General features: G+C 37.5%; 1 protein-coding gene across 1 annotated transcript in view; it reads right to left on the bottom strand.

The window, feature by feature from the left end:
- Nucleotides 1–26,167, bottom strand: part of clstn2.L (calsyntenin 2 L homeolog) — a 441,104-nt gene that overhangs the window by 234,379 nt on the left and 180,558 nt on the right. Inside the window, exon 2 of the mRNA XM_041563401.1 lies at nucleotides 12,874–12,996. Coding sequence (XP_041419335.1) covers nucleotides 12,874–12,996 — 123 coding nt within the window. The remainder of the gene's footprint in view (nucleotides 1–12,873; nucleotides 12,997–26,167) is intronic.

Raw genomic sequence — 26,167 nt, 5'->3', positions numbered from 1 at the left:
GTTGCTGTATGTGCAGAAGTGTCATTCCCTAGTTATGGTGCTGAGTTTGTGTAAGAGAATCAAATGAATCCCCCTGCTGTACTACAGAAGGTTACTGAATTTTTCTCTGCCTACTAGAAAATTGACTTCTCTAGTTAAGATAGAGTTCAAGAGTCAATGTTGCCCTATTGTGCAATGAATAAATATAACAAAAATCAATATTTATTAGGTATTTACTGTATTGTTAGAGCAATGCCATCCAAGTATGTTTAATGGACAACAGTCTGCTATGGTCAAATAAACAATTGTCTGTTGCTACACTGGTCTCTGCATCCTCCTAATAATATTCCCAGCACATGTGAGAGATCCAGTTGCATCTCAGAGGCTCATATTCTATAGAACAGGCAAGAACTATTCACTCACCCTCAACCATTTGGAATAAAACCAGGAGCATAAAAAAGGATTTCTGATCTACCTCCTAATATAACTCAATCCAATCCAAGGAGAACTCAAGGCCAAAGAATAAGGCTTGGACATCAAATGAGGGGAGCAGTGCGGAGGTTCAAAAGCTTTAAACTGGGCTTAATTTTTGTGTACTTGACTAGGGAATAGTCCAAATTCTATTTGAATTTTAAAAAAATTTGAAAATTCGAATATCAAAATTTATCATGTACTGTCTCTTCATGTACTTTCATCTAAAACCTGCCGAATTGCTGTTTTAGCCTATGGGGGACCTCCTAGAACCTACTTGTAAAGGTTTTTTTTTTGGAAAAACTTCGAATCAAATTCGATCAATTGCGATATTACTTCGATTCATACGATGCAAATTCAAATGAATACGGACTATTCACCCGCAACAAAAACTTAATACATTTTGGTTGGTCCTTTTTAATTCGAATGTTGAAGTTTTTTAAATTTGAAATTTGACCCTTGATAAATCTGCCCCTAAGCCTACTAAAAAAATCATTTAAAAACATTAAATACACCCAATAGGCTTGTTTTGCCTCCAATAAGGATTAATTATATCTGGGATCAAGTACAATCTACTGTTTTATTATTAGAGAAAAACAAACGTATCTTTAAATATTTTTATTATTTAGATAAAATGTAGTCTATGGGAGACAGCCTTCCAGTAATTTAGAGCTTTCTGGATAGAAGGTTTCCAGATTATAGATCCCATACCTATAATAGTTATTGTGTTTTCTGACAGATTGGCAATAGCCTGCACTGTACCTTCAAAGGATTTTCCAGGCAAAGAAATTCCTGGAGGTTAAGCATTCTTGGAAGAAATAGAATACCGAGAAGTAAATCCCCACTGGGAAAGAGCTAAGATTCTATCATAGGCATTGTGGGTCATTTATCAACACTTGGAAAATTTTTACCTAGGTAGTCACCCATAGCAACCAATATTCTAAGCAATTTCATCACAACAATCTCAGGTCAATCTTGTGAATGCAGAATTTCCCTCAAATTAAATATACAGCCAGACAGGTCTAGTTCTAAGGGAGAGTGCCTTTACTCTGAACCTTCAGCATCAAGAGGTTCCTTGGACAGGGAGACACACTGAAGAACACCTGGCATATAATAAAGTGCACCAACTGTTAATATATATGACTGGGATATTTTTTAGGTGTTTTTGAACTGCCTTTTCCAGCATCACTGCATCACTGAAGCATGTGGAGGAATTCTAGAAGATATAGATCAACAATATTCAGTACAGCTCCAAGAGGAGGGTGCCAGGCGTTCTGCAATGCCAGCATCTTCCCATTTTGAAAGGCCAACCTTTGCATTTGCTCATTCAGACAGATTACCTCTCTAAAAGAGAAAAGTTAAAAATGTGCCTTAAAAGCCAGTTTGTTTTGAAAGTTATTACAGTTGTAAAAAAAGGCTACTATCCCAGTTAACGTATTTTATGTTAATCTCCAGCATTTCCATTATTACTGGGTTTTAAACTGTCTGCTTGTGAATTCCCTCACACGTCTGATAGAAATTCTCCTTCTTACTACATTTTAGTAGCCTCTAGCTGCTAAGGCAAGAGAGAGAAATAGCTTGACCCATTGCATTTTATTTGGAAAATAAAATATTTTGTGAAAATAGGAAAAACAGTGCCATGAAATAGCCCTAGCATCGACGAGGCATCCTGTACTTTAAACCAAGGATCTGAATATAAATCACAATTTTTTAGTGCAGCGTAATGTTATTTGAAAGACTTAGAGTACTAACGTGCATAATATCATTTTACAGTTTTTGGAGGCACATTTTCATGCTTCTTTATTGAATAAATAAATTGTTAACTCCCAGCAGCGAGGCTCTCGTTGTCTTTCTTTTCTCTCTCTTACTGCACCTGCTCTACAGCTCTGTAGAAAATATTCTCTTTGCTGAGAAATCATATGAATGGCACAGGACATAAACTGGGGTGGAAATTCAGCAGCGTAAAAATATTGTGTTTATGCATAATTCTAATAAAATAAACAGAGATTACTGTTAACAAATCAGGTGGATGTCATCTTTAGTTAAGAGCACAGACCCCAAACACAGATATATTTTTTTCCTTCCACTACATCAAAGGCTTGTTCACTCATGTTGCCTTTATATATGCATGCATTAAAGATGGATAAAAATGATAAGCAATGGTGCTCTGTGGGGCAGTGGGGCATACAGTCAGTGCTTTGTGCTGCATGCAATTATAAAAACTGCTGTACCAGCATCTTTCCCTCACACACAGAACATTCTGGGAATTCTCTAGGCCAGTGAATGGGAAAAAACAAAGCACAAAGGATTAAACAAATAAATATACCTGGAAGAATACACACAACAGTTTCTCAAATATCCTGCATGGAATTTTAGGTGAGGATTTTGAATTTTCCATTAATAAATGTCTTATAGTAACTGAACACAGCTATGTATATTATTGATTGGTATACTGTTGCCACACAATCTCCTTTAAAGCAGACGTTATTCAATATTCATGTATCACTAAACGTTTGTCTCGTCTTATCTCATGTGCGGCCATCATTTAGCAAAGCAAATCGTCAGTCCTGACCAGTGTTGGACTAGACTGAGAGAGGCTAATCAGTAAGATTGAGTTTGACTTACATGTAAACATGTTGTTTAACTACAGGTATGGAATCTGGGGTTTTCTGGATAATTAATCTTTCTGTAATTTGGATCTTTATACTTTAAGTCTGCTAGAAAATTATGTAAACATTAAATAAACCCTATAGACTGGTTTTGCTTCCAATAAGGATTAATTATATCCTTGTTTGGACCAAGTATAAGTGTTTTATTATTACAGAGAAAAAGGAAATCATTTTTATAAATTTGAAATATGTGGTTAAAATGGAGCCTATGGAAGATGGCCTTCCTGTTATTTGGAGCTTTTTGGATTTCCGAACTGTATTAATGCTTCGACCCAAAAGGATAAATGGTTTCCTGCACAACCAGCCCTAAGTGAATCTCGATGGGATCTGCAGCAACTGACAGACTCAGTTTGTGGTTTTACTAGTGACTTTGAATTTACAATGTATGAACAAACCATGCAGTATATAATTCAGGGTGCAGTTCCTTGCACCCTTGCTAGCATTGCTATCTTGTAGCATAGGGGGGCTGTTTTATTTCCATCAGAAAAATCTTTAGATTTAGATTCCATTGGGTAAATGATGAAATAAGTCAGCAAAGCCTTGCAGAATAGACATCTCCCTGATGGAGAAGGACCTATGTATACTTAAACATTTGGTCACTGTAGAAAGGAATGGCAGTCACCAGAAGCAAGGATCAGCAGGGCATAGAGCTGTATTGAAAGGGTATAGATTTGGGGAAGGAGGGGTTATGTTAAGGCCCCATCAAGATTATGCTGTGCTGTTTTGGCTTCAAGTGATGAAAGAAGACATTATTGAATTAGAGAGGTTAAAAACACCACAGTTATGATGAAGGGATGGGAATGTTTACTCTGGAGAAGAAGCTCATAAGGGGAGATATTATAACTGTGCATAAATATGTAAGGGGATAATACAATAAACTCTATGATGCTTCTTTCGCCGGTAGGACATGAAGGGCATCCACTGAGATTAAAAGAAAAGAGGTTTCATCCTAATATATCTAGCAGGTACATTCGATAGCCGCTAAAAAGCCATCCAATCCTTTCTTGAAGCTGAGACTACAAAGGGAAACTGAAATTAGCTTTTAGTATAAATTCATCCAGGGACAGGTCCTATTGGCCTCTTTCATGCCAGGAAGGAGTTGTTTCCCCAAATTGTTGAGGCTTTAGAGGGCTTTAGAGGGGGTTTTCTGCCCTCCTCTGGATCAGCTAGTGGTTAGGTAGGTTTAAATTCAGCAAAAGGTTAAATTACACGGACTGGTGTCTTTTTTATTTAAAAATATTACTGTGTTTCTGTGAAAGAGATATCTATACCTAAAATGCTTATCAGCCTCCCTGTACATGAAGAATTGTTTTTATCTAACCCTAAACTGAAAGGAAGCTTTCTGGTGGCAGACTGGGGACATTTAAAAATACACTGCCCTCCTGAACCTACGGTTGCCACCTTTTCCAGGTATATCTTTATTATTTTTTCCTATTAATAACATTGGGATCAACCATCATTTTTACCGGTCAGGCCGGTAAAATACCATCCAGGTGGTTACCATTCCTGAACCGCATGCTCACATTAAGCAGCCTTTTTTTATTTTTTTGCATGTGTTCATCAGCTCATACCAGAGCGTTCATAAGGGACTCGGTGATGATTTTTAATAGGATTATTCAGGTATTGTATTATTTTGCCTAATGAAATTATAGGAGTCAGGGTGGGCTCATCCAGACAGCTTATTAATGCTAAATGTGTGCATAGTACACAGAGGCCTTAGTTGCCCCTGAAGCCTGCGTTAATTTACAATGCTGCATGGATAAGCTGTTTGTTTTATCATTAGCTACTCATTTAAATCTTCAGTTTCTTCTGTTGCTGTAAAGAGACAGCACACAAATTCTAGTTCTAATCATATGCAAATAGATTTAATAGGCCCCCGTCCTTCACAGTCAATGAATATTTATTTATATGTTTAGTTTTAATGGAAAAATTTAATTTGTGACACCAGATCCTGCCCTAGCCCTTTGGGTAGCACAGCCTCCCTCTTTCAGCGTGTCGTTTTTCATGAACAGAGCAACGAAACCACAAATTAGAATTCTGTCAGCTGTCTTTTGATAGTTGCTCTGTTTCTGAGTTACAACCCAACTGTAAGCAGTTTTTCATTTCACGTCTGTCTTATCTCACAGTGAAATACATCTATGGCAATTTTACCATTCTCACTACGTGTTCTTCATTAGTAGAGCTGGATCATTCCCAAGGCCCGTCTCCAAGGGAGAAGCAGAAATGCTGTCAGCTGTGTCCATTAAACATGTCATGCTGTCTAACATATCAATCTCCCTCTGCAGGGCCTTTCACAATTTTATTAGTGTTTGGTTAAAAATGGGAAGCCATTGAGAATTCTCTGCTAAGTAATGTCTACTGTAAAAGCAATAAGTGCTCATGAGGCGTCTGCATTGCCAAGTTTTATTTGAGTGAAACGTATGTCCTGCCTTGTGGCCATTCCGTTACATATATACTATGTTCCATTTCTTAAAGCTAAAATAAATAATACAGTTCTGAACTAAATCAGACTTGCAAAGAGCTGTCTTGTAGTTAGATTTTAAATTCTGTTAAGGCAGGGACCAGTGTAAATGATGAACAATCTCTCTAAAGTGTCGGGATATAAACAAAGTCTAATAATGACAGAGAGAGCATGGGAGAGCCTGTATAGCTCACTTCCCAACATTGATAAGAGTGACAATATATCTGCCGTGGATAGTGTTTGGCCATTTTGTGGACAAACCCCTATATACCAAACCCATTTCACAATATTTTGTAGGTTATGGAATGTTTGAACACATTTCTGGGGGGTTTAGGGTCTTTGGGGCAGAGACGCACCCTGCAATTTCGGGAGACTAGTCGCCCAGAGACAAATTGCATCTTCTTCGGGCAGTTAGACTGTAAATCGCCGTGTGATGGTACTCGAATCACTTCGGCTTTCCGAAGTCACCTGAAGTTTCCTCTAGAGGCAATTTCGGGTGACTTCGGAAAACGAAGCGTTCCAAATCAATTTACATTCTAGCCGGCAACAAGGCAGTTCGGGGAGATTAGTTGCCCAATCTCCCAAAATAGCAGCGTGTGTCTCTACCCTTAAAATGCTAGTATCAGTTCCCCGAAGAGACCTGCTTATCTTATTAATTACAATTGTATCCAAATGCAGGTGCTTAGCATTCTGGGCTCTCTGCCTCTAATTAAATTTGAGAAAATGTATCTTTTGCTGGTATCGGTGCAGCAGATCAAAGATAAATGTGGGACATGTCAGTAAGAATCTGGGACTCAAAATCACGATGGTCCCCCGAAAACTGGGAAAGTTGGGAGGTAAGTGTATAGTATGGCAAGATGACAGCAGACAATCTTTATATGAACACTGGTCAACCTTGGACCTTTTAGCTGCTGTTAAAGTACAGTTCCAAGCTGCAGTTAAACAACAGCAGGACTCATTAACAACCAAAACAAAATCCTAAAATGGATGCAGTTATTAAAGGTATTATTGTCATCAGATGTAATTATAAAGGGCCAACAAATATATATATAATGAACAAAACATACAAATTACATACAAAAACCACAGGTCCTGTGCTAGTATGGACTTGCACCAAAAGAATCATGAGCAGATGTAGTAATTTTAACATTTTCAAAGCAACTGTTGAACATCAAAACACATATGTGGACGCATTGGCAGCAGCTCCCATTTGGGTGAAAATGCAGCACTCTAGGTAAGAAGAATAGAGAATTGTGGCTGAATTTGCATATTACACACTGCACTTGTATTTGTCAATGACCCCTAATGGTCTGCCTTTTACATAATATCACCCCCACAAAATATGATGTGCCCCGGGATAATTCTGACATATACTTAATAAATATTCATAAGAGGTTCACACATTGCTTATGTATAGGATAGAGGAAGTTTAGAGCAGCTTTGCTGTCTGGCTTTTTATTAGCTGCTTGTTATTGACAGAGCAAACATAATGCCTTCAGTGGAAGGACAACCTCTGCATCAAATGATAAGTTGTTTGTGGAGCATGGAATGGGGGTATAATTTTATGTATGTACCAGTCGATATACAGTATATACTTGCCTTTGTAAGGTAAGAAGTTGCATTTTAAAAAAATATATCTGCAATTGCTGGCACATATAAAAGCTCATATATAGTACATAGTATCCTCAAAATATAAAATAGTAGCACAGACATTTTAGTACTGTAGGAATGCACTAAATTCAGGATTTGGTATGCGATTCAGTCTAATCCCAGCACTTTTTCAGGATCAGTCCTAGATGTTCATCAGAATCCAAACCCGTAAATTCATTCAGCTCTAGAGAAATACACATTACATTGTTTACTTCTGATGTACGGTTGTTGTTTTTTTTTGTGTTTTTTTTTAAAAATCTAAATAAAATGAATGCTCGTATTTGTTGCAGTATTCAACCAAAAAATCTTTTGTGGAGGATTCTGCATTCAGCAAAATCCAAAATGTATGGATTTGGTACATCCCTAATTTACCAGTAAAAGATAACTTCTGATTTGGTTTCTATAACTTCCTAGACCACAGCAGGCTTTCCCCCAACACGTTCCATTGTACATAAAGCTCCTAACATTGTTAGTTTTCATCTCTACCAAAATCTGGTCATTGGAAAGCTCACTGTCTCTTATGCTGCATATTGTTATTATGAACAAGAATTCATAAAGAGCCAACATATTTTGTAGTTCTGTACAATAAATGAATGTAGACAATGAACATACAGATTACATACAAACAGAAGCAATGGATATCCAATACAAAAAGCAAAGAGTGCCAAGCCCAAAAAGCTTGCAATCTAAAATCCTCCCCCAATAGTCTTCACGTGATTTGCACTAATGTTTTAGGACAGCCTGGATGATGTCTGCTTGGATAGGAATATTATACCTAACTGCATTTTCATCTCTACATGTTTATCAGACTTCCTTTTCTTTTACCTGATATTTATTAAGTGCATTCGGGTTTTTATTATGTGCATAGGATTTGTTATCCGGAAATTCATAACCCAGAAAGGCGCCGAATTACAGAAAGACCATCTCCTATAGACTCCATTTTATCCAAATTTTTAAAAATGATTTCCATTTTTCTCTCTAATAATAAAACAGTATATCATACATAATTCAAGATAAGATATTATTAATCCTTATTGGAAGCATCCAGTGGTTGATAACAGCTGAGTTATTAGATGTCTTTCAAAGTAGATAAGTGATCTTCCCATATCATGTGTTTCTGATTTAAAAATGACTTTAGCCCATTTCATTTCACTGCCATTGTGCGCTTAAAGAAGCAGAAGAACAGTGATCACATCATTGTGCAAGAACGCTATTTTCACTTGTTCGCTGGTCCGTGAAGAGCACTTCAGTTGATGAGTAGAAAATGGTAGATTCACATTATTGAAACTTAACTTCTCCAGTCCCTCTAGAACAGAACTACCTATATAAGATACAATATCACACTCTGACATAAAATATGCATTGAATTATGTTCAATATATAAAAGACTCAGATGATTTAATAGTATGTTACAAGTACATTTATTTTCACTCTGTGCAACGCTGTAAAGCGGAAGCCTTGGCTTGATAGCCCTGTATAAATAATAGTGTTATGACAGGGTCCTGGCAGAGAAAGCAGCCAAAAAAAAAACAAAAAAACAACTGAATTAGGACTTTTGTTTATTTTAGTTAGGTAGAAAAGATTGGGGAATGCTCTGATGCTTTTGTCATGAATTGGAACAAACATAGTCGTATATGAAAAGAGCTAATGGGATCCTTCCTACACTTGACTGGGCAAACAACTTGTTAAGAATGAAGAAAGGCAGCAGTTATCCTCAAATAAACAGTGTGCTTCAAAGAGTGTCAGAGAACCAAGACAGGTCTTAACAATGATATCTTGCGGCTTGCTGCAAAGGTTCTTTTTGAATGAAACGCTGATCATCGCCTTTGTCTAGCGCATAAGACCCCACTAGAGAATTAGGGGATTTCGGATAATAAACGAAACACATTTTTTTTTAGTTATTGCTGCTTATTTGCTGCCTCTATGTCTGTTTCTGAATCGCAGTCCCTTCAATATTCCTGACTGACTGGGAGACACAATGGTGAATGATTTCATTTGTATTCCCTAGATTGACATGGAAATACTCTTCTCTTTGCATTATTTACCCTGTTACAGATTACACTTTTGCTTTTGGTGAAACACCTCCAAACAGCTAGGGGCAGATTTATTAAGGGTCGAATATCGAGGGTTAATTAACCCTCGATATTCGACTGGCGAATTAAAATCCTTCGATATTCAAAGTCGAAGGATTTTGCGCAATTCATTCGATCGAACGATCGAAGGGATAATCGTTTGATCGAACGATTAAATCCTACGAATCGAACGATTCGAAGGATTTTAATCCATCGATCGAACGATTATCCTTCGATCAGAAAAAACTTGGAAAGCCTATGGGGACCTTTTAGGTGGCGAACTAGGGGGTCGAAGTTTTTTCTTAAAGAGACAGTACTTCAACTATTGAATGGTCGAATAGTCGAACAATTTTTAGTTCGAATCATTCGATTTGAAGTCGTAGTTGAAGGTCGAAGTAGCCCATTCGATGGTCGAAGTAGCCAAAAAAACACTTCGAAATTCGAAGTGTTTTTTATTCTATTCCTTCACTCGAACTTAGTGAATGGGCCCCCTAATGTTTGGTAAGGTAACACAATACAGGTATGGGACCGGTTATCCAGAATGTTCGGGACCTGGGGTTTTCCAGATAATGGATCTTTCCCTAATTTGGTTCATCTTACCTTAAGTCTACTAGAAAGTCATGTAAACAGTAAATAAACACAATAGGCTGGTTTTGATTCCAATAAGGATTAATTATATCTTAGTTTGGATCAAGTACAAGATACTGTTTTATTATTACAGAGAAAAAGGAAATCACTTTTACATTTTTGGAAAAAAAAGAGAGAAAAAGGAAATCCTTTAAAAAAAATGATATTACAGGTTTTCCAGATAATGGATCTTTCCGTAATTTAGGCCTTCATGCCTTAAGTCTACTAGAAATTCATTTAAACATTAAATAAACCCAATTGGCTGGTTTTGTTCCAATAAGGATTAATTATATCTTAGTTGGGATCAAGTACAAGCGACTGTTTTATTATTACAGAGAAAAAGGAAATCACTTTTACATTTTTGGAAAAAAAAAATAGAGAAAAAGGAAATCCTTTTGAAAAAACGATATTATTTGTATAAAATGGAGTCTATGGGAGATGGCCTTCAGTGGTTAACATCAAGAACAGGAACCTGTGATACACTTATCAGCTGCAGTGTTACTGATGCCCCCTATGCCTTTTAAAAAAGCTTTTATTGAAATCTGAATTAAAGTCTCAAATTAAGTCTGTTTAATGTTAAGCGCAGAGACATCAGTACTAACTACATATGCGGTCAAATAAAAGCCACTTAATACATATAGAACTTACTTACGTGTCCATTTCCTCTGATTACCCAGCGTTTTTAAAGTTCATTGGCTAAAAGTTGAATATGTGTTCTCCCACAAAAGAACATCCACTTAATTAAGAGCACAGCTTTCTCTTTCTTCAATTCATTACACATATAACTAGTGGTGCAAAAACAAATGTATCCTGAGGTCCATTAGCATAACGCATCTGCATTAGTGCCCTGCTTGTACAAGCTGAAAGAGGCAGGCGTCACATTATGCCATTTTATGAGGTTAACAGCTGGTGCATATATTCGCAGATAGACACCAAAATTTGTTGAGTGTTTAACAGGTTCTTCTAATATGGATACTGTTAGAGTGATGGGAGGAAGGTACAATAGTCTGTCCAGTCTCAGAGCCATAACAGGACAGCTGCCCTTATTGTGACAATTATGCCTTTCAGGCTACACAGGCAAGCTGTGCTTTGTAAATGAAGACATTCCAGTATACGATAACTAGGAATTTGTTAAACATGCATGCTAATTACGTGGTGTGATGTAGCCCACAAGAATGAAGCGCAACTTGCACTGGGAAATATTAGAACTACTAGAGACCATAACACAGAACAGTCAATGAACTACAATTAATGCAGATTGCAGCAAAAATAATTTTTAAGGAAATTAATTTTTAAGGAAATATGCTGTTGTTTTTCTTTCAATAGTAGTAGTAATGGTAAATGAAATCATTAATGAAAACCCTGCACCAAGAGATCTCAGCTAAAACTAGCTCTGGGCATGGCCAGCTTTAGTTCAATTGCAGCTGCAAGATACTAAAAGGGTATGTAATGTACAAAATAGGGGTGTGGAAGCACTCTAAAGGCTAAGTAATAGTATATTTAAGTATAATGGAAGTGCTAGTTTTAATGCACATTCCCTGGGCCCCTGTCTCAAAAGTAAGTTTACAAAACAGGGGTTTTTAGTTACAAAGTTATGATCATAAAGTTGAAAAGCCACCATACCACGTCAAGGTAAACCCCACATGGCGGTCCCTAACTTGTTTGCCTTTCGGCCATAGTATAAAAAGTCTTACTGCATTGTAGCATTCAGTGTAATCAGTGTCTGTTGAACCTTGGTTTCAGTGAAAAGGATCTATCCTCCCCCGCCAGTATGCGGCTTTTAAGGGAGAGGAATTGTCCAACCAACGCCCATTTTTAAAAGTATAGGGCCTCATTAGTTTAAGGGGGGGTATGGGGTGCTATTAAAAACCACATGAAGCTCAGCCACAGCTTCTGGCAACAATACAATGTACAAAATAGGGGTGTGGAAGCACTCTAAAGGCTAAGTAATAGTATATTTAAGTATAATGGAAGTGCTAGTTTTAATGCACATTCCCTTATACATAAAAGGGTATGTACAATATTTGTAGTATAAATATAGAGGCTGTTCTTCCCTTTAAATCTTTTTACAGTTACACTGGAACATACAGTACAGTGTAGTTGCATCACTCAGAAGCCACAATCTGCAGCACTGTCAGAAGTGATACAGAAAATCCCTTGCAACACAAGACAGCAACAGCCGGGACACTTGTTTGTCAACACAACAAACAGTGTTCTCTTATCTCCAAGCAATATTTCCAGGGAAACCTAAAGATGCCCATCTGTACGACTGTCAAAGGCTAAAGATGTAGATGAACAGATAAGCCATAGGTGCCACCATGCAAACTCTAAGCTGATAATTCTGATGTACCTATGGCTTGCCTATCAGCTTGTCCTTTCTGTCCACTTTCACCCAATCGCCACCAGTTAATCTTGCCTTTGAATGGATCAATGGTCACTAATGAAGAATGGAAAATTTCAATAGATGTGCTGTTGAAGTTAATTGAAACATTAAATAGAATCATTGCAATACAAACTTAGTTATATATATATATATATATATAGACACATCGGACTGTATTTATTATTCAGCACTCTATAGAGAACATTCCCCAAACTTACTTTATTCTCATCCCCAGGGAATTCCAAATTGAACTGCCCTTCAACTGGGGAGGTCGGATAGCAGTAGCAATAGTGTAGAACAGTATAATCATTTACAATATTTCAACCTTTTTTTTTTAAAACTATTATACAGGTATTTAAAGGTATTTAAATTGTTTACACATTGAGACAGACATGAAGAAGCCTTACATTTGTTGAATGGGGCATTATGGCCTGCTTAATACTTAAAATTCATTTTAATATGATATGTCTTTGTTGTCACTACCAGACAGGAAGCAATGAACTATCAAATAAATCTTTAGCCTTTAGAATAAACACAATCCAAGGGCGTATACCCTCCTACCTGCAAAAGGAACTGGGGCATCTTTATCCAGAGCAACCAAAGGTGGATCTAGAATCACAGTGTCATTGTTTTCAGTGATGACTCCATGGTACGAAGTCTCAATCCAAGGCTTGTGTTTGTTCACTGAAAAAGACAAAAAGCATGTTGCAAATTAGGTGATTTGATTAAACACGGGGAGGCCCATTTATCAAAGTTTGAATTTATCTCTTTATTTTCTGAAAACTACTCCGACCAAATCCGCACAGGGTTCCCCTCCCCCTTATTAATCAATACGTTTTCCCGAAAATTTCCTTTGCAGGAAAAAAACCCAAAAATCATGAAAAAAACGAATTGTATAATTTTTTCAGATTTTTCACTTGAAAACTCAGATTTTTTTTAGATTTTTGGCCAAAAAAACACGAAATCTTTGAATTATTGCATGCAACCCCAGCACAGATTAAGATATCTTTGGGACTTCTCCCATTGACTTATATGCAACCTCGGCAGTTCTGAGAAGCTGTATTTTCGGATTTGGACTTTTACCATCCTCAGGGTATAATAAATCCCAAAAAATTCATTTTTTTCCCACTAAAAATGTGGATTTTATAGTAAAAAGTTTTTTGCATTCGGAAATTTAATAAATAACCCCCATAATGTTTTCAGATTAGTATTGTTACAATATGCTGTTGTGTTTTGGGGCTCAAGATCTCCTAAGCTAGAAGTTCCAACTAAAAGGTCAATAGTCACAAATTCCAAAGTTACAGAACATAATAAAATACACAAAATAATATCAATATTCCAACTGTTTTGGAATGGATAATTCCTAACATATTGAAATGCACTCTTTTGGGAGCCATAAACTATTTCCCATTTATGTTGACCCATGGACCCAAAAAAGTGTGAATTTTCAGTATACTGGACAGTAAAATGGTTAGTAGAAGAAGTATACTGATCTTGCGTATGAACTGATTTTGAAAGGTATACAGTTATATACGCTTCAGTCATATAATATGAAATCAACTTGGTAGAAGGTTAAAATATAACTTTAGAAAAGTCTTTTTAGTGCTGGCAAGAGAAACAAACGCACAGTATCTTTTACTTCTGTAATTTTGATGACGAATGTAAAAGCAATAAACGTTGCAAAGAGAATAAAAATTCTTGCAATTAAGAATGAGAAATTACATTTTATAATCTTGTTTATTGGATGGTTATTAGATTGCAGATTTTAATTGTGCATAGCGCATTCTTCAGTCCTGCTTGAAGGTGGCACCAAATAATGACTTTTCCAGTGAGAAGTTTCATTACCCAACTATACAATGTAATTTCTTTTTTTCTCTGGCATGTTGCTACAAACATTTGCAGCTATGGTAAATGTATCAATTTAAAACATTTATTATATTCTCTTTAAGACATTCTATTCCTGGACCCCCAGCAGCTATTGGGTCTGCTCACCAACTTGTTATCTGCTGGATATAGGGCATCATAAGGTTGATTTAAACTCATAAAAGCTATTTAGGGTAGGGACACACTGGGCGATTTGGGGAGATTTAGTCGCCTGGCGACTAATCGCAGCGACTTTTCTCCCCGAATGCCTCCCCTCACTCTGCGCCTGGATAAAATGAAAAGTCGCCGGCGCTAATCACACAGGGCGATTCGTTTTCCGAAATCGCCCGAAGTTGCCTCACGAGGAAACTTCGGGCGACTTCGGAAAACGAATCGCCACGTGTGATTAGCGCAGGCGATTTTTCATTTTAGCCAGGCGCAGAGCGAGGGGAGGCATTCGGGGAGGATTGGTCATGGAAAGTCGCGGCGATTAGTCGCCAGGCGACTAAATCTCCCCAAATCGCCCAGTGTGTCCCTACCCTTAAGGTTACAATGCTTCTTTTTAACTTTAAAACTTTCAGAAACATATGCCCCCTCCCTTGACCTTTTTCCTCCTACAGGGGCTGTAAAGTGACTGTAGCCTCATTAGATCCTACGCCCAGAGCAAGAATGAAAGATTAGGATCAACATCTTTATTTTTCAATCAAAGAACCTAAAACGGTTGGCACCTCAGGGTGAAAAACTCTGATGGAGTGCCTGTAATTTGCCTGCACTATAAACCAGAATTCATATCTTGGGCTCAGAGCCAGAACCTTTTATACGTGAGAAGTCCTTATTTTACCCCACATTTTAGCCTATGGCGCACGTCCTGGGATCAATTTGGAGTTGTTTGCAGCCTTCCTGAAAATCGAGGTTTTTTCAGATAAAAAATTCGAATCTAATTCAATTTGAATTTGATTAAAGTTTTTGGTCAATCCTATTCACCCGAGTTTGAAAAATTCATTTTTTCAATTTTTTGATAAATTGCAGTTGGTCAAAATTTGGTCGAATTTTGAGTTCATGGGAGTTTATGGGAGTTTATGGGAGTTTAAAAAAACTTCCACCCTTAATAAATCTGCCCATTACAGGGGTGGTTCACCGTTGAGATAACTTGTAGTATGACAAGACAATTTGCAATTGGTTTTCATTTTTTATTATTTGTGGTTTTTGAGTTATTTAGCTTTTTATTCAGCAACTCTTCAATTTGCATCTTAAGCATTCTGGTAACTAGGGTCTACATTACCCTAGCAACTATGCATTGATTTGAATAAGAGACTGGAATATGAAAAGGAGAGGATCTGAATAGAAGGATCAGTAATAAAAAGTAACAATAACAATACATTTGTAGCCTTACAGAGCATTTCGTTTTTAGAAGGGAGTCACGGTGTCCATTTTAAAGCTGCAAAGAGTCATAAGAAAAAGGCAAATAACTATATAACTATAAAAAATAAATAATGAAAACCAATTGAAAAGTTGCTTAGAATTGGCCATTCTATAACATAATAAAACCTGCATTTTGAATGGTAACTCACAACCCTTGAAATCAGTTGTTCACCTTTTATTTAGAAAGTGATATTCTGCGAAAATTTTAAATTTGGTTTTCATTTTTTATAATTTGTGGTTTTTGAGTTATTTGGCTTTTTATTCAGCAGCTCTCGAGTTTGCAATTTCAGCAATCCGGTTGCTAGGGTCCAAATTACCCTAGAAACCATGCATTGGTTTGAATAAGAGATTGTTATATGAATAGGAGAGGCCTGGGTATAAAGATGAGTAATAAAAAGTAGCAATAGCAATACATTTATAGCTTTACAGGGTGTTTATTTTTAGATGGGATCAGTGACCCCAATTTGAAAGCTGGAAAGAGTCAGAGGAAGAAAGCAAATACAGTAATTAAAAAAATATAATTAAAAAATAAAGACCATTTGAACAGTTGCTTAGAATTGGTCATTCTATAACATATTAAAAGTTAGCTTAAAGGCAATCCACCCCTTGGTGGTTCTTGCTAACTATAAAAAATAGACCTGCTGTGCTTGTCCTTATCTAGTAACATGGGCAAAGCTCTCTCCAATTTTGGTACTAGAATAGTTTTCTCTAGTTTACTTGAGTTCATAAAAGTAAACGTAGTAGACATACCCATGATGATTCTTTTGGACTGGTCTTTATATCCCTTCTTGTATTACTTACACTGTATAGTTTATGTTCCATACTGTATATTGGAAAACGTATGGAAGAACATTTGCAGACTATCACTCTGAAAAAAAGGAAAAGACGCCAGCGTTTTTTTCCACTAAAAAATATGAAGTAAGTAACAGAAGATTGAGGAAGATCTATGCACTCAAATGCACTTCATCTGGTCTGAGCTGGCAAAGGCAAGTCTGGCAAAAGAGGTAACGTTCAGTAAAATCAGCATCTTAGTGAATTTGTGGAGTAAAGTCCACTCGCCTTTACTAGCTCCTTCACCAGCGCAGTGACGCCTGTGCTCGTTAGTAAATCTGCGAAGTCCCTGAAAACTGTAATGCTGGCGAATCTTAGTTAATAATCTTTAGTAAATCAGCCCCTTGGAATTCGTTAAAGGTGCTTGCACCTAAAGCTACTCCTTTATTTTAAAAATTTGTGCAAAGTTCTAATGCACCCTGCCAGTCTCTTTGGATGAATTGCATGCGGTGCTCCTTTGGACTCAGTGGAACCCTGGAACTATTGCAAGGATCCCCATAATGGCCTGTGTCAATTTGGCACATTAAACTTGTGTCTAAAGCATTGAATGCAGATGTAATTTTGATTTTGGTGAGCACCGGCAACATCCCAACACCAAATTATATATGTGCCCTTAAATCTAGTTAAAGACAGATCAGTTAATTTTTTGGGGTAAACGCATTTTAAGAGCACCTCTGCTGCAGGTTAGTTTCATCTACAGTAGTAAATTATAAAACATTTTCAGCCTTTAGTTAGAAATAAAGAATGCCAATTAGCAACTGTAAAACAGACTTCATACCATGCGTATTATCCTCAGCTCAATTTGATAGATGTCTGTTCCTTCAAATACCCTTTATTTATAAAGTGCTTGTGGCACGATCTTGCTGAGCAGGTTCTATAGAATCAATATTTTTTGCGTTACACTTTTACCTGAGTTTTTCTATACAAAATACAATTGAGTAACTTCTGATCTTCTCCGTCTGAAATGGAATCCATTAGTTTTGTATTGAACATATTTACTTGTGACATTACTATGAACTCTCATGCAGCAATTGCAGCTGATTGGCCAAGCAGATAATAATCCAGCTGGCTGGGGTCCTGAATTACTCTTTACCGTTGTACCTTCACTGGGATAGAAAAAGCTCAGATGCGATACAATGAAAGCACCTATGACACTGGTTCTGCAACAGAAGGGACACAATAAAACCCAATGAGTCTGAAAGGATAGGAATGAAAGAGCACAATGTGTCTTTCCACAATGGTTTTTGGAAAAGAATTAACCGTATAAACCTTACAGTCGAATATGCAACAATACTGTTGACTTTTTTCAGAATTAGTCACAACTAACTAAGTTCAATGTATATTCAGAAAAATATTTTTACAAAATGGACAGAATAAAGCAGAAAAAAAATCAAACTAGCAAACTAGCACAGTAGATTGGAAAAAAAATACAACTGTATTGTAGGGGATGTAAAGAGTTAACATTCCCCTATCTTACGGGTTAGTACCCTATGCCCTGAGAGTGGGAGGTATTCCCATTGGGCCAGGCATGGTTTGAGAAGTTCCTATTACCACAGTTGTTGTGACAATCTTAGCATTTGTTAAAGATGCTTGCAACTAAAGCTGCTCCTTGCACATGCATGGTTTTGTGCAAAGCTCCAGTGCACCCCCACCAGTCACTTTCAATGAATTGCATGCAATTGTCAAGTTGACCCCCACCACTCATACATGATAGCAATCCAGGATGCAATATCAATTATAACCATACAACAGTTTAGGATGTTTGCCAAGACCAAAGACCAACCAAAAACAGGTTATCCAGCTTATCCAGCTTGCCAGCCACTTTCAACAACAGTGTTGCTTTGGCAAATGAGAGTGGGAACCATAGTACTTACCTCCAGATACTGATGTACTGGGAAATGACAAATCATCCTGATGTATGAAACTATTATACAGGTCACATCCACAACCAGGGCCGGCCTTAGGCCAATTGGGCCCCGCACCTCTGGGGGGCCCCGCACCACAGGGCAGCACAGATAATATTTCCCTCAGCACATGATGCTGCCTGGCCTGCCCCCAACTTTGAGAGTCCAGCCCATCCCCAAATCCATAGGTCTAGCCGCCCCCAACTCTCATAGGCCCAGCTTTCCTCCAACCTTGATAGGCCCTGCCTGCCCCCAATCCAACCAAGCCTGCTCCCAAGCTGAATCGGCCCAGCCCCAAACTAATTGGCCCAGTCCACTCTCCTATTTCCTCCCTCTCTCTCTTACCCTGTGTGCCCCTATTATGTTACCTTGCCCCTATTATGTTACCTTGTCTGCCCCTTTCCTTTCTATTTTGTGCCTGTATGCCCTTATTTTCCTAAATACTTGGTGTGTCAGTAGCCAGCAACACTTTGTCTAGGGGCCCCGCCAACATGGTCCCAATTGGGCCCCACATGTGATAGGACCAGCCCTGTCCACAACAAGCTGTAACAGGACACCCTGAACATAAACCCAGCCCATACAGCTAAATTCCTGAATAAAAGATAACAGGGAAGGTTGTGGATTCTGCCTGTCATGCTACCAGCAGAGAAGAAGTCCTCCTTCTTGTTGACCTCCTTCTATGCCCTTCTACCCTATGGCTCCTTAACTTCCCTTGGACCTAGCTTCACAACTAAATTGTGCAGAACTATAGGTTCCATGCTGGATGCTGCCACTTTGCAGAGTGATTTGACTAAGTTGGAAAACTGGGCAGCAAACTGGAAAATGAGGTTCAATGTTGATAAATGCAAGGCTATGCACTTTGGCAATAATAATATAAATGCAAGTTATACACTAAATAGCAGTGTGTTGGGAGTTTCCTTAACTGAGAAGGATCTAGGGGTCTTTGTAGATAACACATTGTCTAATTCTGGGCAGTGTCATTCTGTGGCCACTAAAGCAAATAAAGTTCTGTCTTGCATAAAAAAGGGCATTAACTCAAGGGATGAAAACATAATTATGCCTTTTTATAGGTCCCTGGTAAGGCCTCATCTGGAGTATGCAGTGCAGTTTTGGACTCCAGTCCTTAAGAGGGATATAAATGAGCTGGAGAGAGTGCAGAGACTAAGTGCAACTTAACTGGTTAGAAGGATGGACGACTTAAATTAATGCTGAATCAGTTAATGTTTTTAAGAGTAGTTTGGATGATTTCTTGGACAGACATAATATCAAAGGCTATTGTGATACTAAACTCTATATAGTTAGTATAGATATGGCTATATATAATTTATATGAAGGTATGGAGGGGTGTGTGTGTGTGTGGTTGCTGTGTTTTTATTTGGAGGGGTTGAACTTGATTTAACTATGTAACGATCCGGCAACCTGTCTCATTTTCATTAACCCCTTCCTAACCTGCTCCCCCGTTATCCATACACCTTCTTTTCCTCAACCTTCCTGACCCAGTAAAGTCCCAATTCCCTGATGCTGCACTCCCTTTAATGAAGGAGAGAGGGCCAATGTCAACAAAATGAAACAGAAGTTTTCATGTGATTCTGTCAAAAATGTATTTGATGCACATGTATGTATAAAACAAAAATAAGCATAAATTATTTACAAACTTTTATTTTCTTGTTTGTGTTGCCATTTTTTTTTTTGCATTAAATGCTTTTCATAACATTTTCCCCCTGAAGTTGTATCATGGGGAAACTATAGCACATTTATATAAGCATCTAATTACAAGAACTATTTTGTTTTGAGCTAATTGTTTTAGTTAATTTGTTCAGTTTGGTGTTTAAGCACCGGATCTGATTCACCAAACACTGAATTTTGCCTCCAATTATCCTGTTATGATTGTAAATCTTGTCAATAAAATCTTCCTGACCTAAAGCATATCTGCTTTTATAGTAAAAAAAGTGTTTAAAACGAGAGTGATTTGCAATAACGTTTAATTTCATGCTTTTTACAGCAAAATGTTTAGAACAATGAATGGTAATTACATATTTTACACTTCATTCGCTGCAAACAGACCATTTGTTTTTCATAACCCTTGCAAGAAAAAATGCTTGCTGTCAGCTATACTTATCTGGTAGATGTGTGCTTGCCAATTCTCCTTTGAGCCCTGAGACAAATGCTGTATTTCTTTTTTATGTCGGCATGACAGCTCCGGAGAGAACAGCACCCAAAGGTATGTTTTGTGTAAGCACAAAGCTGCTTGCACAATATTCTTCTAGCTCCCTGACACTTTCAAGCCCATGTACATTGTTCGCTCATAAGTCTTTCTACTGAGTGGTAGTATGATATTATTCTCCTGAATCTTCAGATCCATGCTGAAAACTCGAAATGAGCTGAAGCAAGTGAAGTAGACCCACAACCTCATAGAAGCCTTACAATGTCTAACATCTGAAAGTCATGTAAACCTGTGCACCAACAGAAAACTTAGCATATCAGACTTAGTCTAGAAGAACATGCTGGTAAACCCAACTCAGCAGCCAAATAAAGTTGAACCTCTTTCCAGAGTTCTTTGCCCCGCTACCTGTTGGAGGAACTGTGGTGTGCAAGACACCCACTTTATATATTCTGGGACTTCATATTTATTCAACCATTATGAACTGAAATAGCTGCACTATGGAGCCATCGCTTAGGACAACAGTCCCCAAAGTGACTTTTCTTATGGGCAAGCCCTTCACTAAAATGCACAAACATACTCAGGCCTTGCTCAACTAGGTGCTTAAAAGTTGCTCGCCTTGCAATCAATTTCAAATGGAAATCGTTGGCTACACCACCCATCTCAACTTTTCGATTCCAGAATATAATTTCTGCAAAATAAAACAGCTCAATAGCCCAACTTCTGGTCTATATGGGGACTAGAGGGTACTCTTCACCTTCCTGAACCACCTCTCCCATACGACTTCAACTGACTTTCACTGCTGCAGTGTCCCCTTTCTCTTTCTCAACATATGTTTTTTTGTATTCTCCTAAATGATTGTTTGTGATACAACATGCTTGCAACTGAAACCAATCCTCTTCAGCAAATCCGTCTTTCCTTTCTTGTTTCTATACTTTCTCTTCTCTTTAAAAACAGTTTAATAAACATTTACATAAAAGAAAAGTTGAACCTCCATGCAAGATTTGCATGTATACTTTTTTAGATGTAGGAAACAAAGTTGATGATCACCAATGGTAAACTGTATGCAGGTTATTTTTTTTTCTGTCAAAGGAAATATTTTTTTCCCAACACATCAATTAATAGTGCAGCTCCAGAAGAATTCTGCCCTAACAGCCGTTTTTTCAAAAGAGTTGACAGACTTTTTAAAATCTAATTTTAAAATCTGACAAGGGGCTAGACATGTTAGTTTCCCAGGTGACCCCAGTCAAATGACTTGTGCTCTGATAAACTTCAGTCACTCTTTATTGCTGCACTGCAAGTTTGAGTGAGTATGCACTGTCTTGTCCTGTCACTGCACTGTGCTGTCCTGTCTTGCAGGAGTTGCATATTTTTGCACTTTTTGTCTGTTGTCCGGTACATCTATGTTGTGTTGTGTAGCACCATGGTCCTAGAGGAACGTTGTTTCGTTTCACTGTGTACTGTACAAACGTATATGGATGAAATGACAATAAACTCACTCTTGACTCGACTTGTCTCTTGGGGGAAAATTCATCAAGGGTCGAATATCGAGGGTTAATTAACCCTCGATATTCGACTGGGAATGAAAATCCTTCGACTTCGAATATCGAAGTCGAAGGATTTTGCGCAAATACTTCGATCGAACGATCAAAGGAATAATCCTTCGAAATAAACGATTCAAAGGATTTTAATCCAACGATTGAACGATTATCCTTCGACCAAAAAAACTTAGCCAAGCCTATGGGGACCTTCTCCATAGGCTAACATAGGGTTCGGTAGCTTTTAGGTGGCGAAATAGGGGGTCAAAGTTTTTTCTTAAAGAGACAGTACTTTTTTTTAGTTCGAATCGTTCGAGTCAAAGTCGTAGTCGAAGGACGAAGTAGCCCATTCGATGGTCGAAGTAGCCAAAAAAACACTTCGAATTTCGAAATATTTTTTCTTCTATTCTTTCACTCGAAGTTAATGAATGGCCCCTTGATATCACCCTCCCTTTCCTTACCCCCAACCCAGTTACCAACAGAACAATGGGAAAGTAACTTACACAAGGTGCTGGTTAGTAAGCCGTCCTAACTGGGTGCACGTTTTAGTGTAAATGTATAATAATTAACTTACAAGTCTATCCAATATTTACTATGCGTTACTAGACCTGTGCAAATATTATAACATTTTCTGCATTACCGCTTAAAGTACTACAGGAGTGTCTGACCCCACCAACTATATAGCTGGAGAGAGGCAGAGCTGAATACAAAACCACAAAGATATGATATAAAGACCAATTTAATTTATATTACTTCTGACCACAAAATATCAACATTCTCTTTATCTTTTTCACGCACTCTCATATAATTGTGTAACTTGCCCTGAAAGATCAAACCGCAGCCAGGAAAACATTGTGGTCGCACCCAAGGGACAGACAATCTTGTCCTATTAACATTTCTCAGTTATCGCTGTAAAACACAAAGCAAAAGGTCATATGGTACTAGTCTATATAGAATGTCAGGATTATAAATGTGAATGTGGTTTGTGTTAAAATAACCTTTTAATCTACAGTCGATATCACACGTACACGTGATATGCAGGCTGGTTTCACTAGGATTATGTAGGTTTGCTGACCTAGGCCATTTTTCAATTAGCTCATTAAAGGGTTAACTAACAGTTTTTTATAGGAAATGTAATATAAACTGATCTGGTACATTTTTCTGTTAGAAATTCAGCCCTTTTTAAAATTAACTATGGGAAATGTCTTTCTACAAACTGTAATAGTTGCCTAGGAATAAAGCAACATACAGTGCCTATATTTTTGAAAGGTAAAATTAACTTTTTAATATGATGATTATAGTTGTATTCTAAGGCAGTGATTTGCCGATCCTTTGCATTCTTCGTTCTGCAGTTCCAACTACTGGTTATTAGGGGCTAAATGATCCTGATAGGGCTTAATAATTCGCCTTGAGCAGATAATTAATTATCTGTTGTAATTTTAAAAGCTTGCAATGTATACTGTATCAATAATCTATTTCAGTTTCACACATAGTTTGTCTGTAGGTTTCTTTATGGAAGAACCATGGTCTACTGGTCAGTAATTATACTCATTTGGTCAAAGATTATTTTTCAATAGGAACATTGTTACTGATTTCTAACCCTGATGTTGGATGGTAATCCTGTGGATTGCTGATTATTACTGATGATTGCTGTGGATAGCTGTTACAGTGACATTTGCACTAGTTATGTGCAGGCCGGCCCAGTCAGGTGGGTTTGGGCTGGCACACTTACAGTGCCCCCGTCTGTTCTTTTGCATCTATTTATAGATGCTTGCCATCCTGCCCTGCCCCCTCCATGATGTCAGAGATGGTGACAGGCTCAGTTATACCCCAAAATGTGGAACTGCAGGCTGGGTCGGTGTGGGTCCACATGAGTCGGGTTAGGGACTGGTGCGAGTCAAGAATTTATTGACCCTCACGTCACTAACTTGTACCCATGAAAATGAATTGCCTGTGTGAAACCTATTGGAATCTGATATGCCCAGTCTACTCTACTAGGGACTCTCCAATTAAGTAGCAGTGTTGAACTACAGTACATATAATTAGAAAAAAATCAGTTGGCCTATCTACTCGGTCTATTAATTGTTTAATTCTACTTCTACATAAAATTGCTTTCTATTTATCCTATACATGCTTGAATTCTTTTACTAAATTAGTCCCAAGTACATGATTAGGAAGACCTTCCCATGTGTTTCAATGAATGTTTCCTTATGTTACCTTTACTTTCCAATTTAATGTTCAAATTCACTTCAGTGTCCCTCCTGGATTCAATTATTTCCATGAATAGAACTGGGTTTTTCAACTTCTCTCCTCCAGGGTGTAAATATTAGGGTCCTGAATCCTTTCTTGATATTCTGTGTTATTTAGACCATTATTCAACTTTATTATATATATATATTATTTTATTAATATTAGTGATGGGCGAATTTGCGCCGTTTCGCCGGAAAATTAGTGAATTTCGCGCGAAATGGCGAAAAATTCGCGAAACAGCGCCGGCGTCTCGTTTTTTACGCCGGCGCCCGTTTTTTCGAAGCCGGCACCCGTTTTTGACGCCGGCGCCCGTTTTTGGCACCGGCTTCCGTTTTTTCGAAATTATATTTGAAGCCGGCGAATTTTTGCCGCGAATTTTCGAGGGCGTTTCGCGAATTTATTCGCTGGCGGCGAAACGCGCGAATTCGCGCCTGGCGAATAAATTCGCCCATCACTAATTAATATTGCACTACTTTTGTAAACAGCACAATATAGCATTTATATCTATATTCATAATATTTATATTGTATATTTTTAAATATATTTCTATATTGAGGGGTTCCCAAAGCTCTCACATTGTAGGGGGCCCATAAATATTTTAAAGGAAAACTATACCCCCAAAATGAATACTAAAGCAACAGATTTATATCTTATTAAGTGGCATATATATATCTATTGCCCTTTTACATCTCTTGCCTTGATCCACCATTTTGCAATTGTCTGTCTCAGAGATCACCTGACCAGAAATACTACAACTCTAACTGTAACAGAAAGAAGTATTGAAGCAAAAGACAGAAATCTGTCTGTTAATTGGCTCATGGGACCTAACAAGTATTGTTTGTGTGCACAGTGAATCATACGATCCCTGGGGATGGCCCTTATTTTTTAAAATGCCAATTTTCTATTTATGATTAGCCAATGGCACATACTACTAAAAAAGAATATAACTATAAATGGTTTATTTACATGAATATCTTTTTATAGAGACCTACATTGTTTGGGGGTATTGTTTTCCTTTAATCTTCGACAAGCTATAAATGAAGGCAGGTTAAAAACCACAGTCTTACACTTGGCCCCTCGATTGTCATGGGACCCATGAGTGGCTTCTAATATACAGTTATTTTACAAAAGGGTATACATTATTCCTATATAACCTTCCTCTTCCTATACAGTATAGAACTTTCCTACAGCTGAACAAGACAGTTCAAACAAATCCATGTAACAGTGCATTGAAAGATATAATATCCAATGTAGAAAACAAATTGTACAGCACTATTCAAACCTTTCTGTTAAAACTGAAAAGGGTTTCTATAAATATTATGCTATGATAAAATTCCTTTGAAGAAAAACATAAGTGTCACCCTAATAAAACATTTTTGGAATAACAATCTAAACTATTTAACCTTGGGGCATTGTTACATTTACACATTCGGTTATGATGCATATTCAGCACTACAGGTAATTCAAAGGAAAGCTGCCTTATCGTGGGAAATATACTGTCCCATTTTTCTGTTGAGCAATCATTAGCCATGGCTTATTAACTACACTACTGGATCATTATGAAAAAGAAAAGTTCCAATCTTTGTCAGCATTTATAAAGTGCTGTGATTTAATCCAGTCACCCTATCTCCAGAAAATTGGCAAATTCATCAGCAAAATCCATTAGAAGGGTTATGTTTCTTTCACCCAGCACAACATGGTAATTAAAATAGATTTTTTTGCCAGTTTTGAGTAGTTGAGGCTGAAAAAAGATAAATGTCCATTAATTTCAAACCTGAAATGATTCTTACTTAGTATCTTATTATTTCCAGCAGATCCTTCAAATGTGGAGCTATTTATTTCTTCTGAACTACAACCAGCAATGGATCCTACGAGCTGTAGTTGCC

This window comes from Xenopus laevis, chromosome 5L (assembly GCF_017654675.1).
Source record: "Xenopus laevis strain J_2021 chromosome 5L, Xenopus_laevis_v10.1, whole genome shotgun sequence".
In the NCBI taxonomy this organism is placed as follows: domain Eukaryota; kingdom Metazoa; phylum Chordata; class Amphibia; order Anura; family Pipidae; genus Xenopus; species Xenopus laevis.
This window is presented reverse-complemented; position numbering and strand designations above follow the sequence as displayed.